At 64.2% G+C, this 23,828-nt stretch overlaps 3 protein-coding genes across 4 annotated transcripts in view; 1 reads left to right on the plus strand and 2 right to left on the minus strand.

The window, feature by feature from the left end:
* The window catches only part of PRKCZ (protein kinase C zeta), a gene marked incomplete at its 5' end in the record, with an annotated part of 85,859 nt that extends 82,087 nt beyond the window's left edge, over positions 1 to 3,772 (plus strand). Inside the window, 2 exon segments of the mRNA NM_001204374.1 lie at positions 2,523 to 2,638; positions 3,012 to 3,772. Coding sequence (NP_001191303.1) covers positions 2,523 to 2,638; positions 3,012 to 3,099 — 204 coding nt within the window. The 3' untranslated portion in view covers positions 3,100 to 3,772.
* A 1,572-nt stretch (positions 3,773 to 5,344) lies between these two features.
* On the minus strand, positions 5,345 to 9,685 carry FAAP20 (FA core complex associated protein 20). 2 transcript variants are annotated; one of them, NM_001435426.1, is made up of 4 exons: positions 9,592 to 9,684; positions 9,153 to 9,288; positions 8,746 to 9,062; positions 5,345 to 6,445 (listed from the first exon to the last, which is right to left on the minus strand). In NM_001435426.1, the coding sequence occupies exons 1-4, from the start codon at positions 9,651 to 9,653 to the stop codon at positions 6,376 to 6,378; spliced, it is 585 nt and encodes a 194-aa protein (NP_001422355.1). In that variant the 5' UTR covers positions 9,654 to 9,684; the 3' UTR covers positions 5,345 to 6,375. The 2 variants fall into 2 exon arrangements, with proteins under 2 accessions (NP_001422355.1, XP_084814670.1); XM_084958544.1 differs by lacking the exon at positions 8,746 to 9,062 and having other exon boundaries at positions 9,592 to 9,685.
* A 196-nt stretch (positions 9,686 to 9,881) lies between these two features.
* LOC110261079 (uncharacterized) lies at positions 9,882 to 21,878 on the minus strand. Its single transcript, XM_021095200.2, has 4 exons — positions 19,712 to 21,878; positions 16,524 to 16,924; positions 16,244 to 16,410; positions 9,882 to 11,995 (listed from the first exon to the last, which is right to left on the minus strand). The coding sequence occupies exon 1, from the start codon at positions 21,771 to 21,773 to the stop codon at positions 20,520 to 20,522; it is 1,254 nt and encodes a 417-aa protein (XP_020950859.1). The 5' UTR covers positions 21,774 to 21,878; the 3' UTR covers positions 9,882 to 11,995; positions 16,244 to 16,410; positions 16,524 to 16,924; positions 19,712 to 20,519.
* Positions 21,879 to 23,828: the final 1,950 nt, after the last annotated feature.

The raw sequence follows: 23,828 nt of genomic DNA on the forward strand, positions 1-23,828 counted from the left end.
TTTCATGGGTCCATATAACTTTTTGGATTATTTGTTCTAGTTCTGTGAAAAATGTCCTGGGTGGGAGTTCCCGTTGTGGCGCAGCAGAAATGTATCTGACTACCATCCATGAGGATGCAGGTTCGATCCCCGGCCTCACTCAGTGGGTTAAGGATGCAGTGTTGCTGTGAGCTGTGGTGTAGGCTGGCAGCTGCAGCTCTCATTCGACCCTAGCCTGGGAACCTCCATATGCAAGGGTCCAGCCCTAAAAAGCAAAAAAAGAAACAAATGTCCTGGCTAAGTTGGTAGGATCACAATAAGTCTGTAGATTGCTTTGAGAAGCATGGTCATTTTCACGATATTAATTCTTCCAGTCCAGAAGCACAGGATAGCTTTCCGTTTCCTTGAACCCTCTTTAATGTCCTTGACTAACGTTTTATAGTTCACAGTGTGTACGTCTTTCGCCTCCTTGATCCGGTATATTCCTAGGTACTTAATATTTTGGGGTGCTATTTTAAAAGGTATTGTTCTTTTTATATTCCTTTTCTAATATCTCATTGTTAGTATATAGAAATTCAGCTGATTCCTGAACGTTAATCTTGGATCCTGCTAGTTTGCTGAGTTCGTTGATCCATTTGAGTAGCTTGCGGTTTTTTGTTTGTCTTTTTAGGGTGGTACTCATGGCGTGTGGAAGTTCCCAGGCTAGGGGTCAATTGGGAGCCGTAGCTGCCAGCCTACACCACAGCCACGGCAACTTGGGATCCAAGCCACATCCGTGACCTACACTGCAGCTCACAGCAAAGCCAGATCCTTCACCCACTGAGTGAGGCCAGGGATTGTACCCATGTCTTCATGGAGACTAGTCGGGTTTGTTACTGCTGAGCCACAGTGGGAACTCCTGAGTTTGAGTAGTTTTATGTGGAGTCTTGGAGTTTTCTACATCATGTCGTCTGCATACAGTGACGATTTTACGTCTTCTCTTCCCATGTGGATAGCTTTCTTTTTCTTGTCTGATTGCTGTGGCTGGGCCTTCCAGTACCATGTTGAGTAAAAGTGATGAGAGTGGGTATCCTTGTCTTGTTCCAGGTTTGAGCGGGAAGGAGCTGCTCAGCCTTTCTCCATTGAGTGTTGTCTTGGCTGTCGGTTTGTGATACGTGGCTTTTATTATGTCATGTTCCCTTTATACCCACTTTGGTAACGGTATTTAATCACGAATGGATGTTGGATTTTGTCAGATGCATTTTCTGCATCTATTGAGATGAGCATGTGGTTTTTGCCTTTTGTTAATGTGGTGCATGACGTTGATTGACTTGCGTGTGTTGAACCATCCTTGTGAACTTGGGATGAATCCCACTTGGCTGTGGTGTGTGATCTTTTTTATGTGTTGTTGGATCTGGGACAGTTCTGTCTTGGATGGAGACACAGGGAGGTCCCACTTGGGTTCCAGGCTCTGAGCTCACTCAGACCTTCCGGGGGAAGGCGGCAGCCAGCCCCAAGAGGCCTGGGTCGCGTCTCCTGCATCGAGCTGCTCCGAGCCCTGAGAGCTGAGGGGTCTGGGGGTCCGGGGAGCTGGCTCTGGTGTTTTGTCTTGCTCCCAGCCTCACAGTGGCTGCTGTTGGTGGGAACAGATCTGACAGGACGGCCGCACAAGGCATGGACCATGTCTGTCACTTATGGCTCTATCTGAGTTCTTGGGAGCACAGCACATGCCAGGTGGGGTCGGGAGAGAGGGTGTGGTGCTTCCTTGTGGGCGGCATGGCACTGAGCGGCTCTGCCCCAGCAGCCACCCCGCCCTCTGCAAGGCAGCACCGCATCTCAGCCTCCTGAGTGGCTGCTGGGCAGCCAGAGTCTAGATCCTGAGAAGCCCCGTCTCCTGCGGACAGAGCGTTTTGGGGGTTTGCATTCCTTTGGGAAGAGAAACGTGTGGGCAGAAATGACTGCTGATGGCTTGGCCGGGAGGAAGGGTCCCTCCTGAAGCACCAGGGTGGGCAGAGGGACATCCCTGCCTCATCCCGGCTCCTTTCTGAGGGTTCCAAGATTAAGAAAGGAAAACACTCCCACCTCCTATGGTTTAAGTGGAGAGGCTGCTGGGGGCACAGGCCCTGATGACCAGGGCTTCCTGCCACGGCCCCATCCAGGGACCGTGGGGCCTGCTGCCGGCACCTTTCAGCACAAGGAGGCTTTTTCTGACTTGAGAAAAATTTCTCTTTGACTTTAAGAAAAAACAATTGGCATCAAACATGAGGCCTATGTGGAGTTCCTGCAGTGGCTCAGGGGGTTAAGAAGCAGACAGTGTCCGTCTGTGGGATGTGGGTTCTGGCTTCCTCAGCAGGTGAAGGATCTGGCGTTGCTACAGGTCGCGATGCGGCTTGGATCTGGTGGTGCGGTGCCTGTGGTGCTGGCCTCAGGGGCAGCTCTGATTCAACTTCTGGGCCAGGAACTTCATTATGCCTCAGAGTCGCTGTCAAAAGCCATGAGAAAAAGGGTATTGTGCCCAAAATAGAGCTGGGCGCCGCTGGTCTGACTGGCCGCTGTCCTTCCAGCTGGGGAAGAAGCAGGCCCTCCCGCCCTTCCAGCCGCAGATCACCGACGACTACGGCCTGGACAACTTCGACACGCAGTTCACCAGCGAGCCGGTGCAGCTGACCCCGGATGACGAGTAAGACCCGCCCGGGGGGTGGTCCGGAGCCGCGGGGACCGACCCTGAGCCGCAGAGGGCACGGCGTCGGCGGGGCTCCTGCGGGATCTGGGGGGGGGGGATCCTGAGCTGTGGGGGTGGAGTCTCTCGCGGGGTTGGGGGGGGAGGAGTTGGGGATGGGGTCCTGAGCTGCGGGGCGGGGCGGGGGCGGAGCCTCCCATGAAGGCGGGGGTGGGGATGAGCTGCGGGGGCGGGGGCGGAGCCTCCCATGGGGTCTGGGGCGGGGCTGCGGATCCTGAGCTGCCGGGAGGCGGAGTCTCGTGTGGGGGCCGGAGGTGGGCCCCTCCCCCCGGGGCGCAGGGTCCCAGCGCGCCTGCGCTCTCCGCGCCTGCAGGGACGTCATCAAGAGGATCGACCAGTCAGAGTTCGAAGGGTTTGAGTACATCAACCCGCTGCTGCTGTCCACTGAGGAGTCCGTGTGAGGCGGCCCTGGGCCCCGGGGCACCGCCGCCGGCGCCCCTGACTCTGCCCGTGACCACAGCGCATGCATGCCAGGCTGGGCCCGAGCCGGTCGCCCTCTCGTCCGGCTGCGCGGCCGCCGCGCGCTGGAGGAATTTGCTTCTCGTGCCTGCGCCGCGGAGACCCCGCGGTGACCGTGTCCAGGGAGAAACTGTCCCCCGATTTCGAAGGTGCACACTTTCCGCAGAACCAGAACGGACCTGCTCCGCCGGGAGAGGTAGCCTGTAATGTCCTGAGGAATAAAGTGTCCCGATGCTGACGAGGCTTCCCTTTGATGCCTTTTTTCCGCGGGTGGCACCGGCCCAGCGGTGTGGGCTGGGGACGGGAGCGAAGTGCCTGCAGGGACGCGCTGCCGCGAAGAGTTTTTACACATCCAGAACATTTTCTAAATGCCGGTAAGTTCCTGTTGTTAACACTGAACACATGTTTTCCCGCCGATCCTGGCAGGAGCCGCTGTGGTCTAACGCCCAGCTCACCCACGTGGGCACTGCTGGTCCCCACCAGAGCCTTAGACTCAGGAGGAAACTTGGAGTCTGGAGGCTCTAAAACACTGCTCGCCAAAGCCCCGGAGACCAAAAGAGAAAAAAAGAAAATTGGAAACTAAATCTGCACAAAATATATTTCTGAAAACACTAAGCAGTGCCTACCTGATGTCTTGTGTTATGTATCAGATTTTTGGAAAATATTTTTATGAGGAACAATGCTCAGAATTAGAAATTTTAGAAAGATGTATGTATGAAGGGCCCTAGCCTTACAGTTAAACAGTCAGAATACGCCCACGGGCTGCACCCTCCTGGCCCAGCTCACCTCTCACTCTGATCACCTGCAAAGAGCACCCAGTCACCCTCTTTCTTAGGGGAAAAGCCCAACCCAAGATTTTCTAGAAAGAGCTAAATCATGTGGGTTTTTTAAGTCCCTGGGCCATCGCATGTGGTGCGGGGATGGACAGAGTGTGAGCAGGGCTCCCCCCACCTGCCGGTCCATCTCCCTGCACCACGTGGCCCCCGTGCGGCTGGCGGCTCCGGGCAGATCATGGTGAGAAAAGTGACAAGAGAGAAACTGCTGCCCGGCTGTGACCCTCTGCTGCCTGGGCTCTCCCTCGGTCTCCTTGGGGTCAGGGCCCCTAGACCCTGGGCCCCTGGCCACCCAAGGTCACTGGACCCTCCGGCCCTGAGTGGGGTCCCAGCTGCAGAGCAGCATCTGTGGAGCGTGGAGATGTGTGGCAACCATCCCCCAGTGGGGACCCAGAGGACCTGCCTGCAGAGACTGACACATGGACCAGGGAGCAGAGCCAGAGCCGCCGTGGGCCTCGCAGGTGTGCAGCCTGGTGAGGCCATCCGGTCACAGACCCGCCATGAGGGCTACACGGTCACTTAAGACCAGTGAGCGTGGGACCTGCTGACATCGCCTGCAGTGGGCAGAGATCCTGCTGCGCCCAGGAAGGGGCCACAAATGGCCTCGGGAGCTCCCCTTTCTCCCAGCGGGGGGCTCTGAGTTTGTTCTGATCGAAGGCATTTCTTTCAGTGTCAAGGTGTCACCAAGTAGCTTCCCGGTTCCCACTGTGGTTGCTCGTGTGCAAAACGCATGCGTAACCTGTGCTCCCGAGGAGGAGACTGTGCTGTCCCTTGTTTTTATAAGTTAAAGATGAAGGAGGTGTCGGGGTGGGGCCTGGACACAAATCCTCGTGTTTTCGAGCGGCTCCGTCTCCACAAAGGTGTCCTTTCTGCAGTTCCTGCAAAGTGGTGACAGCAGCACCGCAAGGCAGGGACACTCCCCGCGGTTTTATAGTCTTGTACCGTGACCAGCAGCGAGGTGGAAATTCCCACCAAGGCCACGGCCACTCATGTCACGCATGGCCCTGAAGACCTCGGCAACAGACTCACTGTTATTTCCATGAAAAGTTGTGTCTCCAGGAAGCAAAGGGTTTTGAAGCTGTTTTTTTTTTTTTTTTTGTCTTTTTAGCTATTTCTTGGGCCGCTCCTGCGGCATATGGAGGTTCCCAGGCGAGGGGTCGAATCCGAGCTGTAGCCACCGGCCTACGCCAGAGCCACAGCAACATGGGATCCGAGCCGCGTCTGCAACCTACACCACAGCTCAGGGCAACACCGGATCGTTAACCCACTGAGCAAGGGCAGGGACCGAACCCACAATCTCATGGTTCCTAGTCGGATTCGTTAACCACTGTGCCACGACGGGAACTCCTGAAGCTGTTTTTTAAGAAAGATTTTATTCTTTAGAGCAGTTTTAGGTTCACAGCAAAAGTGAGGGGAGGGTACAGAGTCCTCGGGGCCCCTGTCCTCGTCCCCAGCCCGCAGAAGGGGCACTGACATCTGGGTCACAGGGTCTGTGGTTTGGACCCATGTTTGACACGCGTGTCGTGGAAACACCCCTGTAACCCAGGGTATTTTCACTGCCCCCAAACCCTGCGCTCTGCCTGCAGACCGCCCACTCCTCCCTAAGCCCTGGCAGCGACTGAGCTTGGTAGCATCTCCGCAGTTTTGCCTTTTCTAGAACGTCCTGCACTGGGACTCACACAGCAGGCAGCCTCTTTAGGCCACGTCTCTGGCTGAGTAACTGCCCTTCCGCTTCCCCCATGTCTTCTCGCGGCCCCTCAGAAGGTGTCTTTGAAAGGAAAATACAGCTTCTGGAAGAAGCCTGGCCTTCCCTTCCTGCCCGTCCTGCTGCCAGGGCCGCGGCCACGTGGCGGAGGTGGAGACAAGGCACTTCCAGAACCCGTGGGCTGACAGCCCGCGAAGGAAAACCACCTCCACCCGCTCTGGCCCCATTTCCCAGCCGCACAGAGTCTGCACAAAACACGGCCAAGCAGGAGGTGTCACCGGCTGGCCAGGTCCCACCCTTAAGGTCCCAACTCACGGGGAAGCTGCTGCAGGCACTGACAGGCACCTGCGGCTGCAAAAGGAACAGATTCACCCAGGGGATCAGAACACGGTCATGAGATGTGAGCTGAGCCCATGCAGCCAGCAGGACGTGTGCCCTTGCGCCAGCTCCGGCACAGATACCCACACTGCTCGGGACAGGATCCCTGCCGCCTGCCTGGGGCTGGTCGTCTGCCGAGTGGCCTGTCCACCTCAGCCAGCGCCCTGCGCAGCATCAGCCAAAGAGAAAAAAGGACCCGCTGTTTCGCTCTGGACCCAGAGAAAAGACGTGGCTCCCGCACCGACACGCTTTTGCAGCAGGACTTCAGCACGCGGAGCGGAGGCCTAGCAGCTGGGGTGCCGCTACCACCCGTCTCCCGCGTTCTCCGCCAGGCACCGGGCCAGGTGGCCGTCGATGTCCAGTGGGGCCAGCCTGCGGAGGAGAGAGGGACACGCTGGCCACGCTCTCAGAGAAACCGCGGGGAGGAGCCACCAAACCAGAAAAGGCCTTTCCAGATCCTGCTCCCTGGGCCCAGGGGCCCCGGCCTCCATCTCTGCTCAAAAGCATCCCCCAGAATCATTGGAAGCACAGTTTTCTAGGGACAGTCCTGTTTCTGCATCCAGCCCTAACTGGGACCCTCCCGTGGCTCTGTGTGTCTCCCTGCCCCCCCGCCCCAGACCTGGTCCCTCAACAGTGTCTCCCTGTCACCTGCAGTCTTAGGCCGTGGCCTGACAAGGGCACACGCCCTCCTTTTTAATCAAAGGGAAGAAGCTGCTAGAAGCATTCCAGACACATGGAGATCCAGCCCCCCCCCCCCCCCCCCCGCACTGACTACTGAGATCCTAGGCGTCCGGCTGGAACCCCCATCCCCAGGGGGCTCTTCCAGGCCACGGAGGAAAGCAGGCGGCCCAAGAACGAAGCCGCCCCTACGAGGGGGAGGAGGGGCTGGGGTGCCCTGACAGCATCAGGAAGCCTAAGGGCTTCCTCTGCCAAGAAAACCAACGACCCTCAGCACTCCCAGCAGTATCTCCATCCCCGGGTTTCTTCTGAGGCTGTGAATCAAGAGGACTTGGAGTTTTAAAGAGCATTCGCCGCTTCCTGGGGAGGGCCAGGGGGCTGGTGTTTGCAGCCCACAACCAGCCGAAGCACCGGTGCAGGCGAGAGGCGTGTGCGGTGAGATGCTGCGTCTGGAAATGGTTTGCAAATTCTCGGTGCTACTAGCTGTGCAGGCATCTTGCCCCTCCGGCCAAGCCTGACCCTGCGTGCGGGCCGGGGGAGGCGGTGCTTCGCCCACGCCCACAGCCTGCTGCTCCCCTTGCCCCCACCCTGAGCCGTCAGGGGGCTGTGTGGAAGGGGTGCCCTTCCGCCTCACCCACCACACCAGACTCCCAAGGGCTGGGTGCAGGGAGACGTCACCCCTGGAGGAGCCTGGATGTTTGACTCCAGCCGGTTTCTTCTCTCCTGCGTGGTTTTGTGCTACATGTTTTGATACCTGGTTTGATGACTTTTTGTCTGTCATCAGCAGCTAGTTCTAGAGGCCACTCCCTTCACCCTCCAGGGCTGGTTTTGCTTCTGGAAGACGAGGGGTGTAACTCAACAGTCTCCAGGCCACGGGATACAGACGAAACCTGCCATCCACCTGCTTCACGTGACCGAGCTTCTTGCTGCCATCCTCACCCCTGTAATCCTATAGCTGTGTCTTCAGCTATGGGACACGTGGCCCAGATGCTGGACAGTTGGAACTTAACTTGTTTGTTTGTTTGTTTTTTAGGGCTGCAACCGCAGCATGTGGAAGTTCTCAGGTGAGGGGTCCAATCAAAGCTACAACTGCCGGTCTACACCACAGCCACAGCAATGTGGGATCCAAGCCACATCTTCGACCTACACCACAGCTCATGGCAATGTCCCCTCCCCAACCCACTGAGCAAGGCCAGGGACTGAACCCACATCCTCATGGATACTCGTTGAATTCGATTCTGCCGCGCCACCGTGGGAACTCCCATGTCACCCTTACTTTCAAAAGGTATAAAAATATATGCCGAGTTTTTTTTGTTGTTGTTGTTTTCGTCTTTTTGCTATTTCTTTGGGCCGCTCCCGCGGCACATGGAGGTTCTCAGGCTAGGGGTTAAATCGGAGCTGTAGCCATTGGCCTATGCCAGAGCCACAGCAACGCGGGATCCGAGCCGCGTCTGCGACCTATACCACAGCTCAGGGCAACGCTGGATCGTTAACCCACTGAGCAAGGGCAGGGACCGAACCCACAACCTCATGGTTCCTAGTCGGATTCGTTAACCACTGCGCCACGACGGGAACGTCCTATGCCGGGTTTTTAAAAAGAAAAAAGCATCTCTGGACACTGAGACACCCCACCCCAGGAAGGTGCCGTGGGCGTATAACAGAACCACTCAGTAACCCACCCTCTGGCCTGGCTGGGCCCTGAACGCAGCTGCAGCCAGGGGACACCATTGCCACCAAGTTCCCAGATGTCAGGTGGACCCAGGCAGAGCCAATTAGGGGCCTCCCTGCCTTCCTGCGCTGCTGGCCCAGGGGTTGTCAGGGGACCAGCAGGTGGGCCTCCGCCCCTGAGTCCTGTGACCTCCCACTGATCTGCAAGGTCTCTGCACTTTGTTTGAAATGCCAAACTGGAGCTGGGGGACCCCGGCCTTCCAAAACTGGCCGTGGCTTCCAAACGGGGCAGCAGAGGGGAGGGGAGGCCCAGGACGGCCACTCACCCGCGGGTGAAGTCAGCCTGGCACATGGGACAGCTCTGCAGGCTGGACGGCCCCTCCACGGACCTCTTCCCCTCGGAGGGCAGCTCGTCCGGCAGCTGCTCCTCGGCCCTGGGGGTCCTGAGGGGCTCGGGCACGAGGGGTCGTCGGGGGGACCGCGCGGGGGACCCAGGGCGCCCCCCGGCCCCGCGGAACACCCGGTACGAGCGGCCTGGGTCCCTGCCTCGCGCTGGGGGCGGCGGGAAGGGCGTCCAGGAGAAGGTCTCCGTTCCCACGGTGAAGCTTTCCATGGGCGCGCGCTCGGGGCTGCGCCTCGGCTCCTGCAAGACCGGGTCGTCGGACCGCGCCGGCCGCGGCCGCCCCTCCCCAGCCGGAGACCCGGGGCCACGCGGGGGTCACCGCACACGCACCTGGCCGGGAAACGCAGGCAGCGGCGGCAGCTCGCCGTCCACGCTCAGATCCGCGCTCGCCACGCGCAGCAGCTCAGCCCACAGCCGCGCACACTCGCCGCCGTCCGGGGGAGACCCGGGGGGGTCGCTGCGGGGCCTGGGGCGGCGAGAGGCGGAGAACTCGGCGAGGGAACCCAGAGGACCCGGGAGCGGGGCTGGGGGCGGCCCTGGAGGGCGCGCTCAGCGGGGGAGGAACGCGGACAGAGCGGCTTGGCCCGGGTTGGGGATGCACCCGCGGGAGGGATCGGTAGGGAAGAGCAGGGCGGGCGGGACCGAGGCGGGTCCCAGGAAGCACGTGGGGGGGCTCGACACCCGGCCACTGCTCTGCCGGGGAACACGAGGCCCCACCCAGGTCGCTCCCCGGTCCCGCCGCCCCAGCCTCCAGCCTCCCCAGCCTCACCCGACCCTCGAGGGCGGCCTCCGGCGGCTCAGGCTCAGCCTCGTCCTCCGCGCCGCCTCCATATGCGCCCGCAGCCCGCGCGCCTTGCGGAAGTGAGCGCGCGACCGCACCCCCGGCAGGCCCCGCCCCCGGCAGGTCCGGCCCCCGGCACAGGCCCCGCCCCGAGGCCCCGACGCACCCCGCCCGGAACTTCCCCACCGCCTCCCCACCCCCCGCCCGCACGCGACCCCGCCCAGGAAGCACCGGGCCCCTCCCCACTCCCGACGTGCGCCCTGCGCCGTGGCTCCTACCCCGCCTGCTTCGGACCCCTGCCCGCCTGGGCGCTGAGGGCGTCCGCGGGGGGCCCCCACGATCTGCTCCTCAGGCCATGCGATGCCCTACCCTTTGTGACAGTATCAGAACGTGTCCCGACCGCAAACTTTGGGGTGACGGAGGCCAGGCTTCGTCCCTCCACCGCGGAGGTGGCACTGAGGTGGGGAGGCGGCCTGGCCTTGGGGGAGCCGTTTTCCAGCTGAGCCGGGCACTCCCCCCGTCACCCCTCAGGCCTAGGTCTGCAGAGGCCTCCGAGGAGGAGAAACCGGGCAGGAAGACAGCTGGGGCCCGGCGTCCCCACCGCCGGCTTCCAGGCGTGTCCTGGTGCTGCCGCCTTCCTGCACATGGCAGCTCTGAGCCTCCGTTTGCAGCTCAGACCAGGTCGTTTCCTTACAAGAGCAGGAGCTGAGTTTCCTTAATTAAGAAATAGAGTGCAAGGACCAAGTCCGGGCTGGGGTCCTCGGCAGCGGGCGGGGCCTGGAGGGGGCTTCCTGGTGCCCGCCAGCACTCTCACCGAGCCACCTTGCAACGCGCCGCTTGGTGGCAGCAGACGCCCAGGCACCCTCAGTGTTCCCGCTGGTGCCGAGCTGGTGGCCTGCGCCCCGCGATCACGGGGTTGGGATGCGAGGGGACGGAAGGGCAGGCAGCTCCTCTCCAGACCGCAAGCAGATGCCACGGGGACTCCCGGCTCCCCCAACCCCACAGCTTTGGGGCTCTGCTCTGCGCCCCCTCCTGCAGGGGCTCCCACAATGCCGCCCTCCTCAAGGCACAGCCCCTTCTCCAACCCCGTGTCGGGGTGCCCCATCTGGGGCACATGTCCCCACGTCGAGACCACCCAGGAGACCAGTCGTGTCCCCTGGGGCTGCCAAATCCTAGCCAGGACGGTTCCCAGTGCCAGCGAGCCCTGGGGGTCTCGTTCCTGGAGTCTGCCAGGTGCACGTGCACGAACAAAGGGAGCTGCTGTCACGGGTGGGCTCAGGGCCCGGAGGGGGTAACCTGTCGGCTCCCAGGTGTGAGGGCTCACGGGTGCCAGCAGACCGAGGACGCCAAAAGGCTTGTGTCTGCAGTTCCCAGACACAGCCCCACCTGCCCTGGCTTTGGCTTCTGCTGCTTCAGCGCTTCCTGGCAATGTCACCGTACTTCTGAGCACCAGCCGTGGGGACGTCCAGGAGTGATACCCTGCCTCGGATGGCCAGCGTGTGTGCCTGGCCTTGGGCAGTGCTAGGAAGCTACTGCTTCTCCCCACAGGGCCCCAGGAACCCAGCCCTGGGGGCTTCAGCATCCCAGCCTCCACTACAGACCACACAGCTGTTTCCCCGGCCCTAGACAGGCGGCGAAGTGGGAGCAGGGAGGGTCCTGGTGGACCCAAGACAGGGGCCGGGAGAGCGCTTGTGCCTCAGAGGTGCAGGCCCCAGGGGCTCTTGGGCGGGGCTGTGCCTGGCTCTGGCCTTCAGCACCCACTCTCTTTTGGTCTCAGCCACCCGCTGTGGGCCAGGGTGGGGGGGCCAGGACTCAGGCCAGGCCTGTGCTAAGTGCCAGGCCTCAGAGCCATGCTTGGTGGGGGTGGGGGTGGGGGGAGGCAGAGCCACATGTAAAGCTGTCTCCTGGGGCTTCTCCTCTCTGGTTTCATCCAGCTGCTGGGGATTAACTCCCCATCACCACTGGACCTACAGCCCGGGGCGCTTCCACAGAAAACAGGCCTGGGGTGACCCCTGTGCCAAGCCCGTGGCAGGTGCCGGCGCCTGTCAGGAGCCCTGCTCCTGGTCCCCTGGGCCGCCGCTCTCCCGACAGCTGCCCACCCGCCTGCCGGGCCTGCACGGGGTCCTTCTGGAGATGAACAGGGACCCACCTTGTACCAGCTGTCCCGGCATCACCAGCAAGACGCCATGTGGGTGGTGGGGCTGGAGGAAGTTTAAAAGTTGAACTTGATTGAAAGGCTCCCGTTTTCTGAGCCATCTGCTCCAGTACAGGCAGCGGGCTTTACTGGAAAATAATTTCTGATGGGGACGGATGCTGGCGACGAGGAAACGAATTTTTCACAAGCCGAATTCGTGTTTACAGAGAAGATTTCAGCGTTTTGGAGGAGGCGCCCCTGCAGCAGCGAAGCAGAAAGGGCTCCAGTGGGCGGGGGTGTCAGGCCCCACCCTGCAGCCGCGGGCAAGACCCAGCTGTGAGGTCCCCTCCCTCACGCTCTCCCTGGCTGGGGAAGCGGGTACCCCTCCCGTCCAAGGCACCTGCCCCAGACTCAGGGGGACATCCGCAGCCAGTTGCTCAGGGGCCTGACCCTCCCCGACACCTTCCAGTCCCCAGGGTGACAGGTGTCCAGGCCCCTGGCATCCTCGAGCCCTCCCTCCTGGGAGCGAAGTTTGCCGCTGATGGCACTGAGGCCTCGACTCCAAGGCCCGCCCGACTACACGTCAGTGGTCTCGGCCGAGAGCCACTGGCAGGCTCAGGGTCTGAGCCCCACCCCCATCGGCTTCCCCACCCCATCCTTTGATTTTGAGGGGGCTGGTTCTGCTATCAGGGCACTGGGCAAGTGCCGTCAAGACAGCACAGGTGGGCAAAGGCCTGCAGGCACGCCCAGCCCACTGGCCGCACAGCCTCCAATTTCCAAGTGAAACCGTGGGTTGGGGCACATGCTCTGTGCAACTGCCCCACTGGCAGTGCCCGCCAGCCGTGAGGACGGCCTCGAGGGCTGGGCACCCCCTCTCCGGACCCCGGCCTTCAGACGCAGCCATGCAGCGGGCTGTGCCGGCCTCACCTGCTGGCCTGTGGGGGCCAAACAGGCAAGCCCGCCTGGAGCCAGGCAGTGGCATTCATGGGTGTGCAGAGTGCCAGGCAGACAGGCTGGGTTGAAACAGTTACCCAGGAAACATCGGGCGATCCGTTGGGCAGCAGAGCAGGGTGCGGGCTGCCCACCGGGGTGAGGGCCAGGGTGCCCTCGGTCCCCTTCTCGAGGCCCCTCCTCACGGCCATGGCCGGCGCCTGTGTCACCAAGGACCTGGAGCCACGGGGAGCCTGAGGATGAGTGGCAATGCAAGGCAGAGACCAAGCTTTGAGGATATTGGGTGGCCAAACAGTGTCCCCCCAAGTTTGTGTCCCTTGGGAATCTGTGAACGTGAGCTTATTTGGAGTCATGTTAAGATGAAGCCATTCTGGGTTCAGGCTCCCTGATCCGGTGTGGCCTGTGTCCCTGCAAGGAGAGGGCTGTGTGGGCGGAGGGTGGAGGGAGGCGGCGAAACCCCAGGGACACCTGGAGCCCCGAGGCCGGAGGATGCTCCCCGCCCCACCCGCACCCGTCCCTGCTGCAGGGGGGGCGGGGCAGAGACACCCGGAGTGGGAGCTAGTGGGTCCCGACGTTTAAAGCCCCCTGGGGGGCCTTTGTGCAGCAGCCACGGACCCGGCCGGCCCTGGGACTCAGGCCTCTCTAGGTCGTCACCTGGCACCAAGTGCTGCTGGGAGACCCCCAGGCATCTTCAGGCCCCGCTTCTTGCCCTGGGTCCTGTCACCATCCTCCAGAGCAGGGACGCTGCTGCCACCATGGCTGAGACGGTGGCCCAGCTCCCACTGTCCGGGGAAGAACCGGGATGGGCGACACTGGCAGGCCCCTCCCTCTCTGCCCTCCCCCGCCCTCCCCTCCCAGAGAGCCTGTCCGTGGACTCTAGAGGCTTCTCACCTCCTTACTGCAGATCTCCTGGCCGGAACCTCAGCTTCCCAAGATGCCCACCTGTCACCCTGACTTCCGACCTCCTGCTCTGAGGGAGTCTGAGTGTTCTGATCCCCTTCCTGGGGGTCCCCTCGGGCGGGGCCATCCTCAGGAGGCAGGGGTCCCCATCTGAGGAGCTGCTGGCGTCAGCCGTGTCCCCCCCTCCCCCCGCTCCCCTCCTCCTCCCGTCACAAGGGCACAAAGGCTTTAGCCTGTCCCAGTGTGGACACGGAGGCCAGGTCAGGGGTCAGCAGACAGCTATTCGACCTCCCTGGCAGTAAAGGGTAGGGGTTTGTGGGACGGGCTTGCGGGCACAGGCAGAAAACTGCCTCCTTACCCCGCCCCCAGGGGCCAGTCCCGGAGGTGTTTAACGCGCCCTCTGAGTCTTTGGCTGCCCAGAGGTGCCAGCGGCAGCCACAGGACACGGGTCATCTGCCTGAGACCCCACGGGGACACCAGCCCCTCCAACGGAAGGGCCCGTGTCACCTTTCTCCGCTGCCAGGTTGAGGGCAGCAGTTGGTCTGGGCATAACTGGCTGTTGGTTGTCTGGCCCGGGGGGGCCGAAAGGGGCCAGGCCAGCTCTCTGCCCGAGACCCCGGGCCTCACTGTCCAGGAGTCGGGGACAGCCAGACCCCGCATGCTCCGCCCACTCCCGTTGCCCTGGGCGCTGAGCCTCCTGCCACGGGAGCCTCCCCAGGCCAGAGGCCAGCCCAGCCCCTGAGTGTCCCCTTGGAGGCCTGCAGGGGACTTGGCCAGCGGGAGCTGTGGCTGGCGGCCCTGTGGAACCGCTTCTCTGAACTGGCCTTCTTCCTGCCTGAGCCCAAGGTGGGGCCGGGACGAGTTGGAATCAGGCTGGAGATGTCCACGGGCAGCCGAACCCCCTCGGGCCTCTGAGCCTGGCTGCCCTCCTCCCACCCCCTCCTCAGCCACTCTGCAGGCCAGGCCTGGGCTGCAATCCTGGCAGGAGGGAGGGAGCCGTCCAGGGAGGGAGCTGGCCTCTCCCAGCTCCTGAGGCAGCTTCGGGCCCATCTGGCCGCTCAGGAAGGGTCTGGAGAGTGTGCAGGAATTTAAGAAAACCCACAGAGCTCGGGGGGAAGGGGAGTTAGGGACACGTGACTCGTTTGGGGGTCCTTCTCAGGAGCACAGCCCACCATGGGCAGTGGGCACCTTCCGAGCTGGCGAAGCCCACCCGCTGAGACAGCAGCCCCACCCCTGCAGATGGAGGTGGGGGGGGCCTACCAGCTGGTCCCCCCTCGGCGGCTCATCACCCCTCCCCTGCTTCCTCCTTTCTCCCTCGGGGACACCACGGGCTCCTCGGTGGCCAAACCCTCCTAACATACACTGTGGGTCAGGCCCCGCCCCGGCCACCCCGTGCACATGGCTCACCCTCGCTGGGGACAGCCGAGCCCAGCGTGGTCCTCCCCTCTGCCCACCCGATCAGGGAGGGGCAGGTGGTGGCTCCGGAGACAGCAGTGGGGGCAGGTCACTTCTGGGACACAGGCGCCTTCACCACCCACCCCAGGACGGAGGGGCTCTGGCCCCGCCCCAAGTACAGACGGGCCAACCAGCCCTCTGTCCTTTGCCGCAGGACAGTGAGCTCTGAGCTGGGACCTGAACCTGGGTCTCCTGTGCTGCTGCAGGGGTGGCTTTGCTGATGTCTGCCACTGAGTGGCCTTGAGAGGAGGTCAGGCAGTGACGGGAGTGCTGCCGCTCTGAGCACCATGGGGAGGGGGGTGCAAGGGGAGCCCTCCCACCCTGGGTGCCCACGTGCCCCCTCACCACAGGGCTGCTCCTGAGCTGTGGAGGCGCCAGGGGACTCAGAGAGAGGACCATCCCCCAACCCTGCACCCACGGCCAGCCACCCTACCTGCCCAGGGTCTGCCCACGTGGCTGGTGTGGCCACTGTCCCTCTGATGTCTCCAGGGCCATGGCCTTGCCCACAGCTGCCCAAGGTCACCCTGCAGCACTCGGCCCTCACCGGCCCCCCCGCTCTCGCCCTCAGGTGCTGCCCTCGTCCACGGCCAGTGGTCCCCGACTTGCCCACCTCCGACCTGCCTCGCCCTCCTGGCCTTGGTCCCTCCGCCTGCCCCTCCTCTCGGGTCATTCTCTGCTCGCTGCGCTTTGCACGCAGAGGACGCGCCCGGCGGCCATGTGCCAGGAGCTCTGGGCCGCCGTGGGCGGTGAGCGACCCTGGGCAGGGGAAGGGCCTGGAAGCTCCGAAGGTCCTGCCACATGCCCGCTGGAGCGCGTGATGATGCTCTGGGCACCTTCTGCCCCCTGGAGGCTGTGGGCTCCCAGGAGGCCCCCCTCACCCTCCACCAAATGCCGCATCAGTGTGCGTGCGGGGGTGCTGCCCCTTCCCACCCGGGGCCCCAGCCCTGGAGACCCCCCTCCTGCGGGTACCACCGGCCTTGGTGGCCCCGTTTCTTCTCAGCCCAGCCTGAGGGTGGAGGCTGGCTGTGCCCCAGTCTGTTCCGGTTGCTATGACAAAATACCACGGAGGGTTTCCCTCTCTGTCCCCACGCGCCAAGGACACTGTCCCTTTTATGAGGTCACTAATAAATGATCCATCACCCATATAACCCATCACTCCCCAAAGGCCCCCCCCTTAACTGGGATGAGGTCTCAACACACCATCTGGAGATCCCAGGGGCATCGGCTCCCAGGGGCTCTGCAGCCTCTGCTCCGGGTGGGGGCCACCCCCCGGTCCAGGTACCTTCATCGCTGGCCCCCTCTCTCCAGGTGGGGGAGGAATGGAGGCCCCCATGGCGTCACGTCCCTGACCCTGCTCGCCGGCCTGTCTGTAAGGTGGGAGAGAAGCACAGTACGGTGGGAGGCCTCCTCCTGGAGATGGGGTCCCCCTGCCACCCCTCCCAGCACAGCCAAGAGCACACTTTGGAGAGAGAGTCCTTACTCTGTCCAGGCTCTTTGCCGAGCCCACGAGAGGGGCTGTGAATGCAGAGGCTCTGACAGACGTCGCTGTCCAGGCCGCCATCAGGGCGGGGATGCTGATGCTTAAGAAGCCTCACAGGAGACAGTTTCTCTGGTGGAAGAACAGCTGCCAAGCGAAGCTTTGACACCAGAGGCGGGAAGGGGTTCGCTCAGATTGTCCCACACCAGGCCATGTGACCGGGGGACGGTCCTCTCCCCGGTGAGGCGCCCTGCTCGGCTGGTGCGGGGTTCCCACCAGCTTTGGTGGCCCTTCCTCGCAGTGGGCAATACAGGCCCCCCTGCTCCGGGTAGATGTTTTGCCAGAGAGCACATCGGGACCAGCGGCCAGGTGAAGAGGGGTGTGTCTCCCTGGGAAGACGTGGGCTGGTGGGAGAGATGGTTTGCCCACTTAGACTCCACATTCCAGAATAGAGGCAAGTCTACCGGACTCCAGGGAGCTGGGCCCCAGGCTCGGGGGCAGCCGGCAGGGCCGGGTCCTGGTAGAGGGGGGCGGCCCACCTGCCACGGAGACCCAGGACGCCCTGTCCCGGACACAGGGGGAGCCGAGGCCCTTCCTCTCCGGCCTGCGGAGAGGGGTCTGCCCGGGCCCCCCCACCCCCGACCCTAGGTGTGGGCTGGTGGACGCCCGGATCTGGGAGAAGCCGGGGGCCAGGGAAGCCTGCGGCCGGGGGCGCCGGGGCCGCGGCAAGAAGGCCTGGTGCTGCCAAGCGCTCTGGAGCGATCGCCGCCCGGAAATGGCCCTGCTTCTCCCGGAGGACGAGGGCGCCCTGGCCGGGTACTGGGTGGTCACCCCGGCAGGCACAGAGCCCCGGGAAGCGCCCCGCGTGCCCGCGGTCGCCCTCCCGCCCCCACGCGGGGCCTTGGCCCGCTCCTGCCCTCAGGCGTTTTCCATCCTCGGCCGGAGACGGAGCCACCAGTTCCGCGCGCGTCCCTGTGCTCGCGGTCTGTGCGGGGGTCCGTGTGTGCGCGTGTGCACGTGTCTGTGCTCCTGCCGCCCGGCGGAAGCCCAGGCGCCTCCGGCCCAGGGAGTGTCCCGCGGGGACGGGGACCGCGGCGGGGGCTCAGGCTCTGCCTCGGGCGGCAGGCCTCCCGCTGCCCTGCCGGCCAGGCGTTGGGCTCCCGCCCGCCTCCGGCCTCCTTTTTCCCCCTCAGCTTTGCCCGCCCGCCGCCGCCGCCCCCTCCCCTCCCCTCCCGCCGCCGCCCCCTCCCCTCCCCTCCCGCCCCCGCCCCCTCCTCCCGCCGCTGCCCCCTCCCCCTGCTTCCTGGCGAGCAGATCGCAACCAGACTTGTTGTTAAGTCTCCCTGCAGTTGTCCGCCCGCCCGTCCAAGTTAAATATTACTCATGGAGAGGGGAGCCCGCTGGGCAGCGCTGGCCCGAAGGTGGACTGGCCTGGGGAAGGTGCTGGGTGGAGGCCAATGCCAGGCCTGTGGCCTCTGGGACCCTCCCTGTGGCGTCTGTGGGCCCCGGGTGTGGGGCTGGGGGTGGCAGGCCGAGGCCACCAGCTCTGCCCTGTCCTTGGAAATTGCCTTAAGGCCCACGCAGCAGCAGGATGGGGCGGGGGGGGGGGGGAGCGGGCAATGCCCCTGGGCCGGGTGGGGACGGGCTGCCTGGGGCAGAAATGGGGCTGAGGCGGGTGGGTGAGGGCCCTGCCCTCAGCGGGCTCTCCTGCCCTGTGCCTGCCTTCAGCGGGCTCTCCTGCCCTGTGCCAGGCTGGGGACGGCACGGGGACACGATGTTCAGAAAAACACCCATCTGCTTTGAATCGATTCCCCTTTGCCTCGCCCTCAGGTTTCTGGCAGCACGGTGGAGGCACGGGGTGCTGGCTGCTGAACCTCCCCAGGGAAGCTCACCCGGCCGCTGCTCCAGCCACCTCTCAGCTCTGGGGACCACCCTGGCTGGGAGCAGCGCCCCCGGAGCCCCGTCCCCCAGGGCAGCAAAGCTGGGGGTGTCCTGCAGACCCACGCCCTCTGGCTACCAGCCCCGCACTCTGCATGGACCCTCTGGGCCTGAGCGCCTTGGCCTCGGGGCCTTTGCCCCTACTGTGCCTACAATGCTCCCTCTTACCTGTCAGGCCGCTGGAGCCCCGCGAGGGCAGCCCCTCCACCAGCGCCCCACCCACCTCACTGTACACACTCCCGTCTAATTAGAACCTACGGAAATCTAATTTTTTTTTTTTTTTTTGCTTTTCTAGGGCCGCACCCGCAGCATATGGAAGTTCCCAGGCGAGGGGTCAAATCCAAGCTGTAGCCACTGGCCTACACTACAGCCACAGCAGCTCCTGGTCCGAGCCGAGTCTGTGACCTACACCGCAGCTCACAGCAACGCTGGATCCCCGACCCACTGAGTGAGGCCAGGGATCGAACCCGCATCCTCATGGAGACTAGTCAGATTTGTTTCCGCTGTGTCACAGCAGGAACTCCCTGGACATGTAATTTTTAAGGGACACTCGAGAGGGGGAATTCCTTCCTGTTCGTCCCAGGTAGGCCCTCAATAAACCCAGTGGAAGAAACCAGTCCCACATTTGCACCTGGCGTGGGGCTCACTCATTGGTGCTCCCTGCCCTCAGGGCCAGAGACCCCTGGCCCCGCCTGGACCCCAACCTGGGTGGGACGTGCCTGGCCAACCAGAGCACAGGGACCATCCCAGGAGTCCAAGCCGTTACATAAAAGCCCTGGGGGAGGAGGCAGGAGGCAGAGGCACAGAGTCCTGCAGTGACGGCGGGTGCCGCCACCTGAACGTTCCAGGGCCAGAGGCCGTTTGCCCTCGACTTCACAGCTGCAGGATGAGGGCTTCCCCGCTTGGTCCCACAGCCCCCAGACCCCGTGTCTCCTGTCCAGGTAGAGAGGGTTGGTGGGTACTTAATGGCGCAGGCCACGTGTCCCTCCCTGCTGGAGCCACTTCCCTTCAGGGAGCAGCATCCCAGCCGGCATGGGCTCCTCCCGGCCTGAGCCCAGGGACGCGGCCCTAGGACAGGGGGCTCTTGGAGTGTGGCCGGTTGAAAGGCACCACTCCCCCTATGGCTCTCTGCACACCTTTCTGTGAACGTGTCTGTGTGGGGCTCCGGAGACAGGCCGCCCACCTGTCTGCCTCCTGCCCAGACCTGTGAGCCGCCTGCCTGAGTCAGAAGGAGACGAGTCGAGACTTCGTACCTGGAATCCAGCAGGAGAGCAGGAATGTGGGCCTTGAAAGCAACTCCCTTCGGTATCTCTCTGGGAGCAGAGGTGTTGGCTACGGGATCTGCTAAGTGCCTTCTTTGTCCTTCTAGGGGCTGCCAGGACCCCGTGTGGCCCTGCCTCTCGGCCTGGCCTGGCCCCGCCTGCTCCCCGCCCCAGGCCCAGCGTATGAGGTCCAGTTGAGGCTGGTGGGGGTGGGCTGGAGGTTGGTGTCCTGGGCCCTGTGGGTGACTGGGTGACAGAAGGAGCAGGGCCTGCTTAGAGATGCAGCCCCAGCAGCCCACCAAGCAAGTGGCCTCTGCAGGCTCGGTGTCTGGGTGCGCTGGCTCTGTAGGCTCCCACACGGAAGGAAAAACTGACCATGGCAGGAACGAGGGGGTGAAAGGATGAGGGGATGAGGGGACGAGGCTCTCCCAGCTGCACTTGTCATCCTGCGAGGCATCACTGAGGCCATCTTGGCAAACATCTGAGTCCACGGCAGAGCGTGTACCCAGGACGAGGGTGCTTCTCCACGAAGGGGACCCACCCTCCCACCCAGTCCTGGCCCAAGGTGGCCCTCTGGCCCAAGGGTCCCCATCCTTGGCCTGGGCAGAGGGCGGCCCCCAGGCTGGGCGTTGACAGGACAGCTGGGTGACACGTAGCCGGGTGACCCACTGCAGGCAACCTGGCCCAGGAGGAGGGGCCGCCACCCCCAGTGCTGCTGCCAGACCAGGTCCAGGGTGTGGGGCCTGAGGCCTCGGGACCCTCAGCCGGGCAGCGGCCCCTGGCCTGGAGTGAGGCAGCCTCACGGAGGGGACCAGACGTCCCGGGCCGCTGTCACACAACGGGCCACAGGGCCTCCTGGTGCGCCGGCCTGCGTGGCCCCGGCGGTCCCCTGCTTCTGATGCGAGGTCCAGCCGCCAGGACCCAGCAGCCCCCGCAGGGAGCTCGGCCGCGTGGCAGGGAGCCCGGGCAGAGGCACGGCTGCTCCTGGCCCCGCTGCTGAGGGGCCGGGGAGGCGGGAGGTGTCCAGAGCGGCTGCAGCCCTGGCCCCGCGGCGGTGACTGGAGGCCTGGGCGGCAGGAAAGGGAAAGGTGACGTCATTGCCGCCTGGAATCTGCTGTTTGGAGGCGTCGCCATGGAGACCGGAAGGCTCAGGGTGGGTAAAAATAGCAAACCCAAGAGGCTGCAAGTTCCAAGACCGCGAGTCTCTGCAAAGAAAGGAAAACACGGTCTCATTCCGCGTGTCTCCAGGAGGACGGAGGCCCCGGGCTGGGAGCCGGCGGGAGGGGCCGCGGGGCTTCCGGCTCCGTGCCACCCGCTGGCACGCGGTCCCCGGGGTCCCTGCCGCCCGCCCGCCCGGGAGCTTTGTCCCCAGGCAGGGTGTGGCGCGCCAGGCTCCCGGCGGGAGCGTCTGGGAGTCCGGGCGGGGCGGGCGGCAGCGCTGGGGCCGCTTTCCTCCCCTCTTCCTCCCGAACACGGAGCTCAGAGGAAGGCGGCCCCTCTCGGGCTTGGCGGCCCAGGCCTGGGGGCGTCGCGGCTGGGCCCAGCCCTTCCCGGCCCGCGACTGCCCCTCCGGGAGTGTCCGTGCAGGTGACAAGGGGACCTGCTTTGCTCCTCTCCAGGCCAGGGAGCGCACTTGGCCCCCAAAAAGCCCAGCCCACCCCCCAGCTGCGTCCCGCCGGGGCCCCCGTGTCCGTTCAGACGGCCTTTGGTCCCAGGCCGCAGAAATGAGGCAGCATGGCCAAGGTCCCCCGGGCCCTTCTCCCCCGACAGCTGAGGCCAGACCGAGTCCTGGGAGGACGCCTGCCGCCTCGATGGGCTTCCGGGCTGGCATCCACCTCCCATCGGAGGCTTTGCCAGACTCCTCTGTCCTGACCAAAGTGAAGTCTGATTGCCACTCCCCCAAGAACAAGAGTCCTGGCCGGACCATTCTTGCGCTCGGAGCACAAGAGCACTGGTGGGGGGGGTAGCCCACGGGTCCTGGGGAGAAAGTCCATCTCCCCCCCGCCCCCCTGGGGACAGGATGGTGCCCTGGGAGGGCCTCCTTCCCTCCCATGGTGCCTGGGGCGGGGGCGGGTGGGGGCTCTGCCCACAGCCCCAGGGAAGCTGCAAAGAGCTGCAGCCCTTCTCTTCACCCTCGTTCTGGGGCCCCCTGCAGCAAGGAGGCTCGCCCCTCGTGCCCAGACGCCCTGGGTGCGTGGTGGTTGCTGGTTGGAGGAGGAGAGGGGAAATGGGCCCCGTGTGGGGGAGCTCGTTCCCCCAAGAAATAGCTCGGATGCCTTATGTAATGAGTGAGCTCACTGCGGCCTCTGCCAGGAATGACGGCAGGAGGTGGGAGGGGGCCGGGAGGGGCCGCGCGGGGAACCAAGTGTGGCTCCGATTTACGAGGAGAGGGGGCCCGGGCCTGTGCAGCAGGAGGGGCTACTGCCGCCCTCGGTGCGGGGTGACAGAGGCCTGGGTCCTCGGCGCTGCAGGGCCGGGGCGGGGGCGGGGGTGGGCCCGGTGCCTGGCAGGGCCAGCAGGCTTTGGACCAGGGTCTGCCCTGCTTCCCCGCCAGGTGCCTGCAGGAGCACGGTCAGCGCAAGGGCCGCCTAAGAGAACGTGGGGAGCGCTTTGGGAGACCTGCAGGGCGGGCACCAGCTGCCCTCTGGCCTCCTGCCCCTCCCCCCACCGCGGGACGAGCAGCCAGGGGGACACTGCTCTGAGGGTTGCCTCCCCTTCCTTCTCCCTGCCCAGGCCCTGGTTCCTGCCTTTGCACCCTCCCTCTGGGTGTCAGTCCCCCCACCCCAGTGCAACAGGCCCAACTCCCTGAGCCATCCAGCCCCCCTCTGTTTCCTGAAGAAGCAGCCTCAGTCCCAGAGAGAGGAAGGGGCTCAGGAAGCGGCCGCACGGAGCCCCCAGCCGGTGGGGCCATCTCCCAAAGTGCCAGCCCAGGGACGACCCCCAGGCAGCTGGGCCTCATCAGACCAGCCCATCACCAAGAGTTACTGAGTCCACTCACCGCCCGATGCCACGGGGCCCTGCCAGGGAGGGGCAGGTCACGGTCAGAAGGCTGGCCCCAGGGCCCAGGTTGGGGCATGGAGGGGCCCAGACTCTGCTCCCAGGGAGTGTGGCAGCTGGAGGGGCCGGGAACCCAAGGGAGGCCGGCCGGGCCGTGTCCTCGGGCTGTGGGGAGAGACGGACATCCCTGGACGGGACTGGAAGAGGGGCTCCCTCCGGCTGGGTGTCTGGACCTCAGGCTTCCCCTGATGGCTGGGAGGCTAGGCGGGTGTGTCCGGGAGGCGGCGCTCCTTGTTGCCCCGCCCCCAGGGGGGTCCCCTGTGGTCTGACCCACAGAGCACCCCGGCCTCATCAAAGCCACCTGTCCACACCCTGCCTTTAGTAGTTGGGTCTCATTTGAGCTCCCACCCTCCGACCACTAGGTGCCCTGGGCAGGTCCTGTGCCACCCGAGGCTTGGTGTGCCTTGCTGAGACCTGGGATGGTGACACCGCCCCCCAGTGCCACACGTGACCGCAAGCATGGGCCCAGGCCCTGCTCTCGTCACCTGCAGTGAGCAGCAGTCCCACGGAGGGCGGCCTCTGGAAGGTGTTGGTGGGAAACTTCCTGCGGGCAAGGACCAGCCTTTGCGCCCCATCGGGTCCCTCATGCCACCCAGTGGCTCTCTCATGTCTGTGGGGCAAATGGACAGCACAGGGATCCTCAAAGGGCCCAGCTCCCCTCTCTCCTCAGGGCTGCAGGGCATGGGAGCGAGGCGGCAACCCTGTGATCGGCCGGGCGTGTCCTGGCCACGTCCTGCTCCGCAGCAGCACAGGACGCTTCAGGGGACAGGGTCCTGCGGGTGGGGACGGGGCCTTCTCCGCAGAGTGCCCTCCAGGCTGAGGACGCGTCCCCAGAGCCAGCCCAGTACGCGGGCCCCTGGGCAGGCGGACCTGGGGCTCCTCGCCTCACTCCTGCCCATTCCCCCAAGGCCGGTATGGCCTCCCCCAGTGGACAGGCTTCCAGAGCCGCCTGGCCTCCCCAGCCCAAGGCCTGGGGCCAGGGCTGGGCTCACTCTCACCCTGGGTGTGGCCTTGACGTGGGGCTGAGCAGCCATCTGGCTCCCTGACTGCC

Source organism: Sus scrofa, chromosome 6 (assembly GCF_054392235.1).
Source record: "Sus scrofa isolate SSC_HxYL_T2T_F1_AM1 chromosome 6, Sscrofa_HxYL_maternal_Yorkshire_Landrace_v2.0, whole genome shotgun sequence".
In the NCBI taxonomy this organism is placed as follows: domain Eukaryota; kingdom Metazoa; phylum Chordata; class Mammalia; order Artiodactyla; family Suidae; genus Sus; species Sus scrofa.

Bases quoted from the DNA above. Each gene is read 5' to 3' on its own strand.
- FAAP20 (NM_001435426.1), bottom strand. From the start codon at position 9,653: ATGGAGGCGGCGCGGAGGACGAGGCTGAGCCTGAGCCGCCGGAGGCCG. The intron at 9,289-9,591 runs GTGAGGCTGGGG...TCGCCGCCCCAG, and splicing joins AGGCCGCCCTCGAGGGTCGG to GCCCCGCAGCGACCCCCCCG. The intron at 6,446-8,745 runs GTGAGTGGCCGT...TCTCCTCCGCAG, and splicing joins CAGGCTGACTTCACCCGCGG to GCTGGCCCCACTGGACATCG.
- LOC110261079 (XM_021095200.2), bottom strand. From the start codon at position 21,773: ATGGGAGGGAAGGAGGCCCTCCCAGGGCACCATCCTGTCCCCAGGGGG.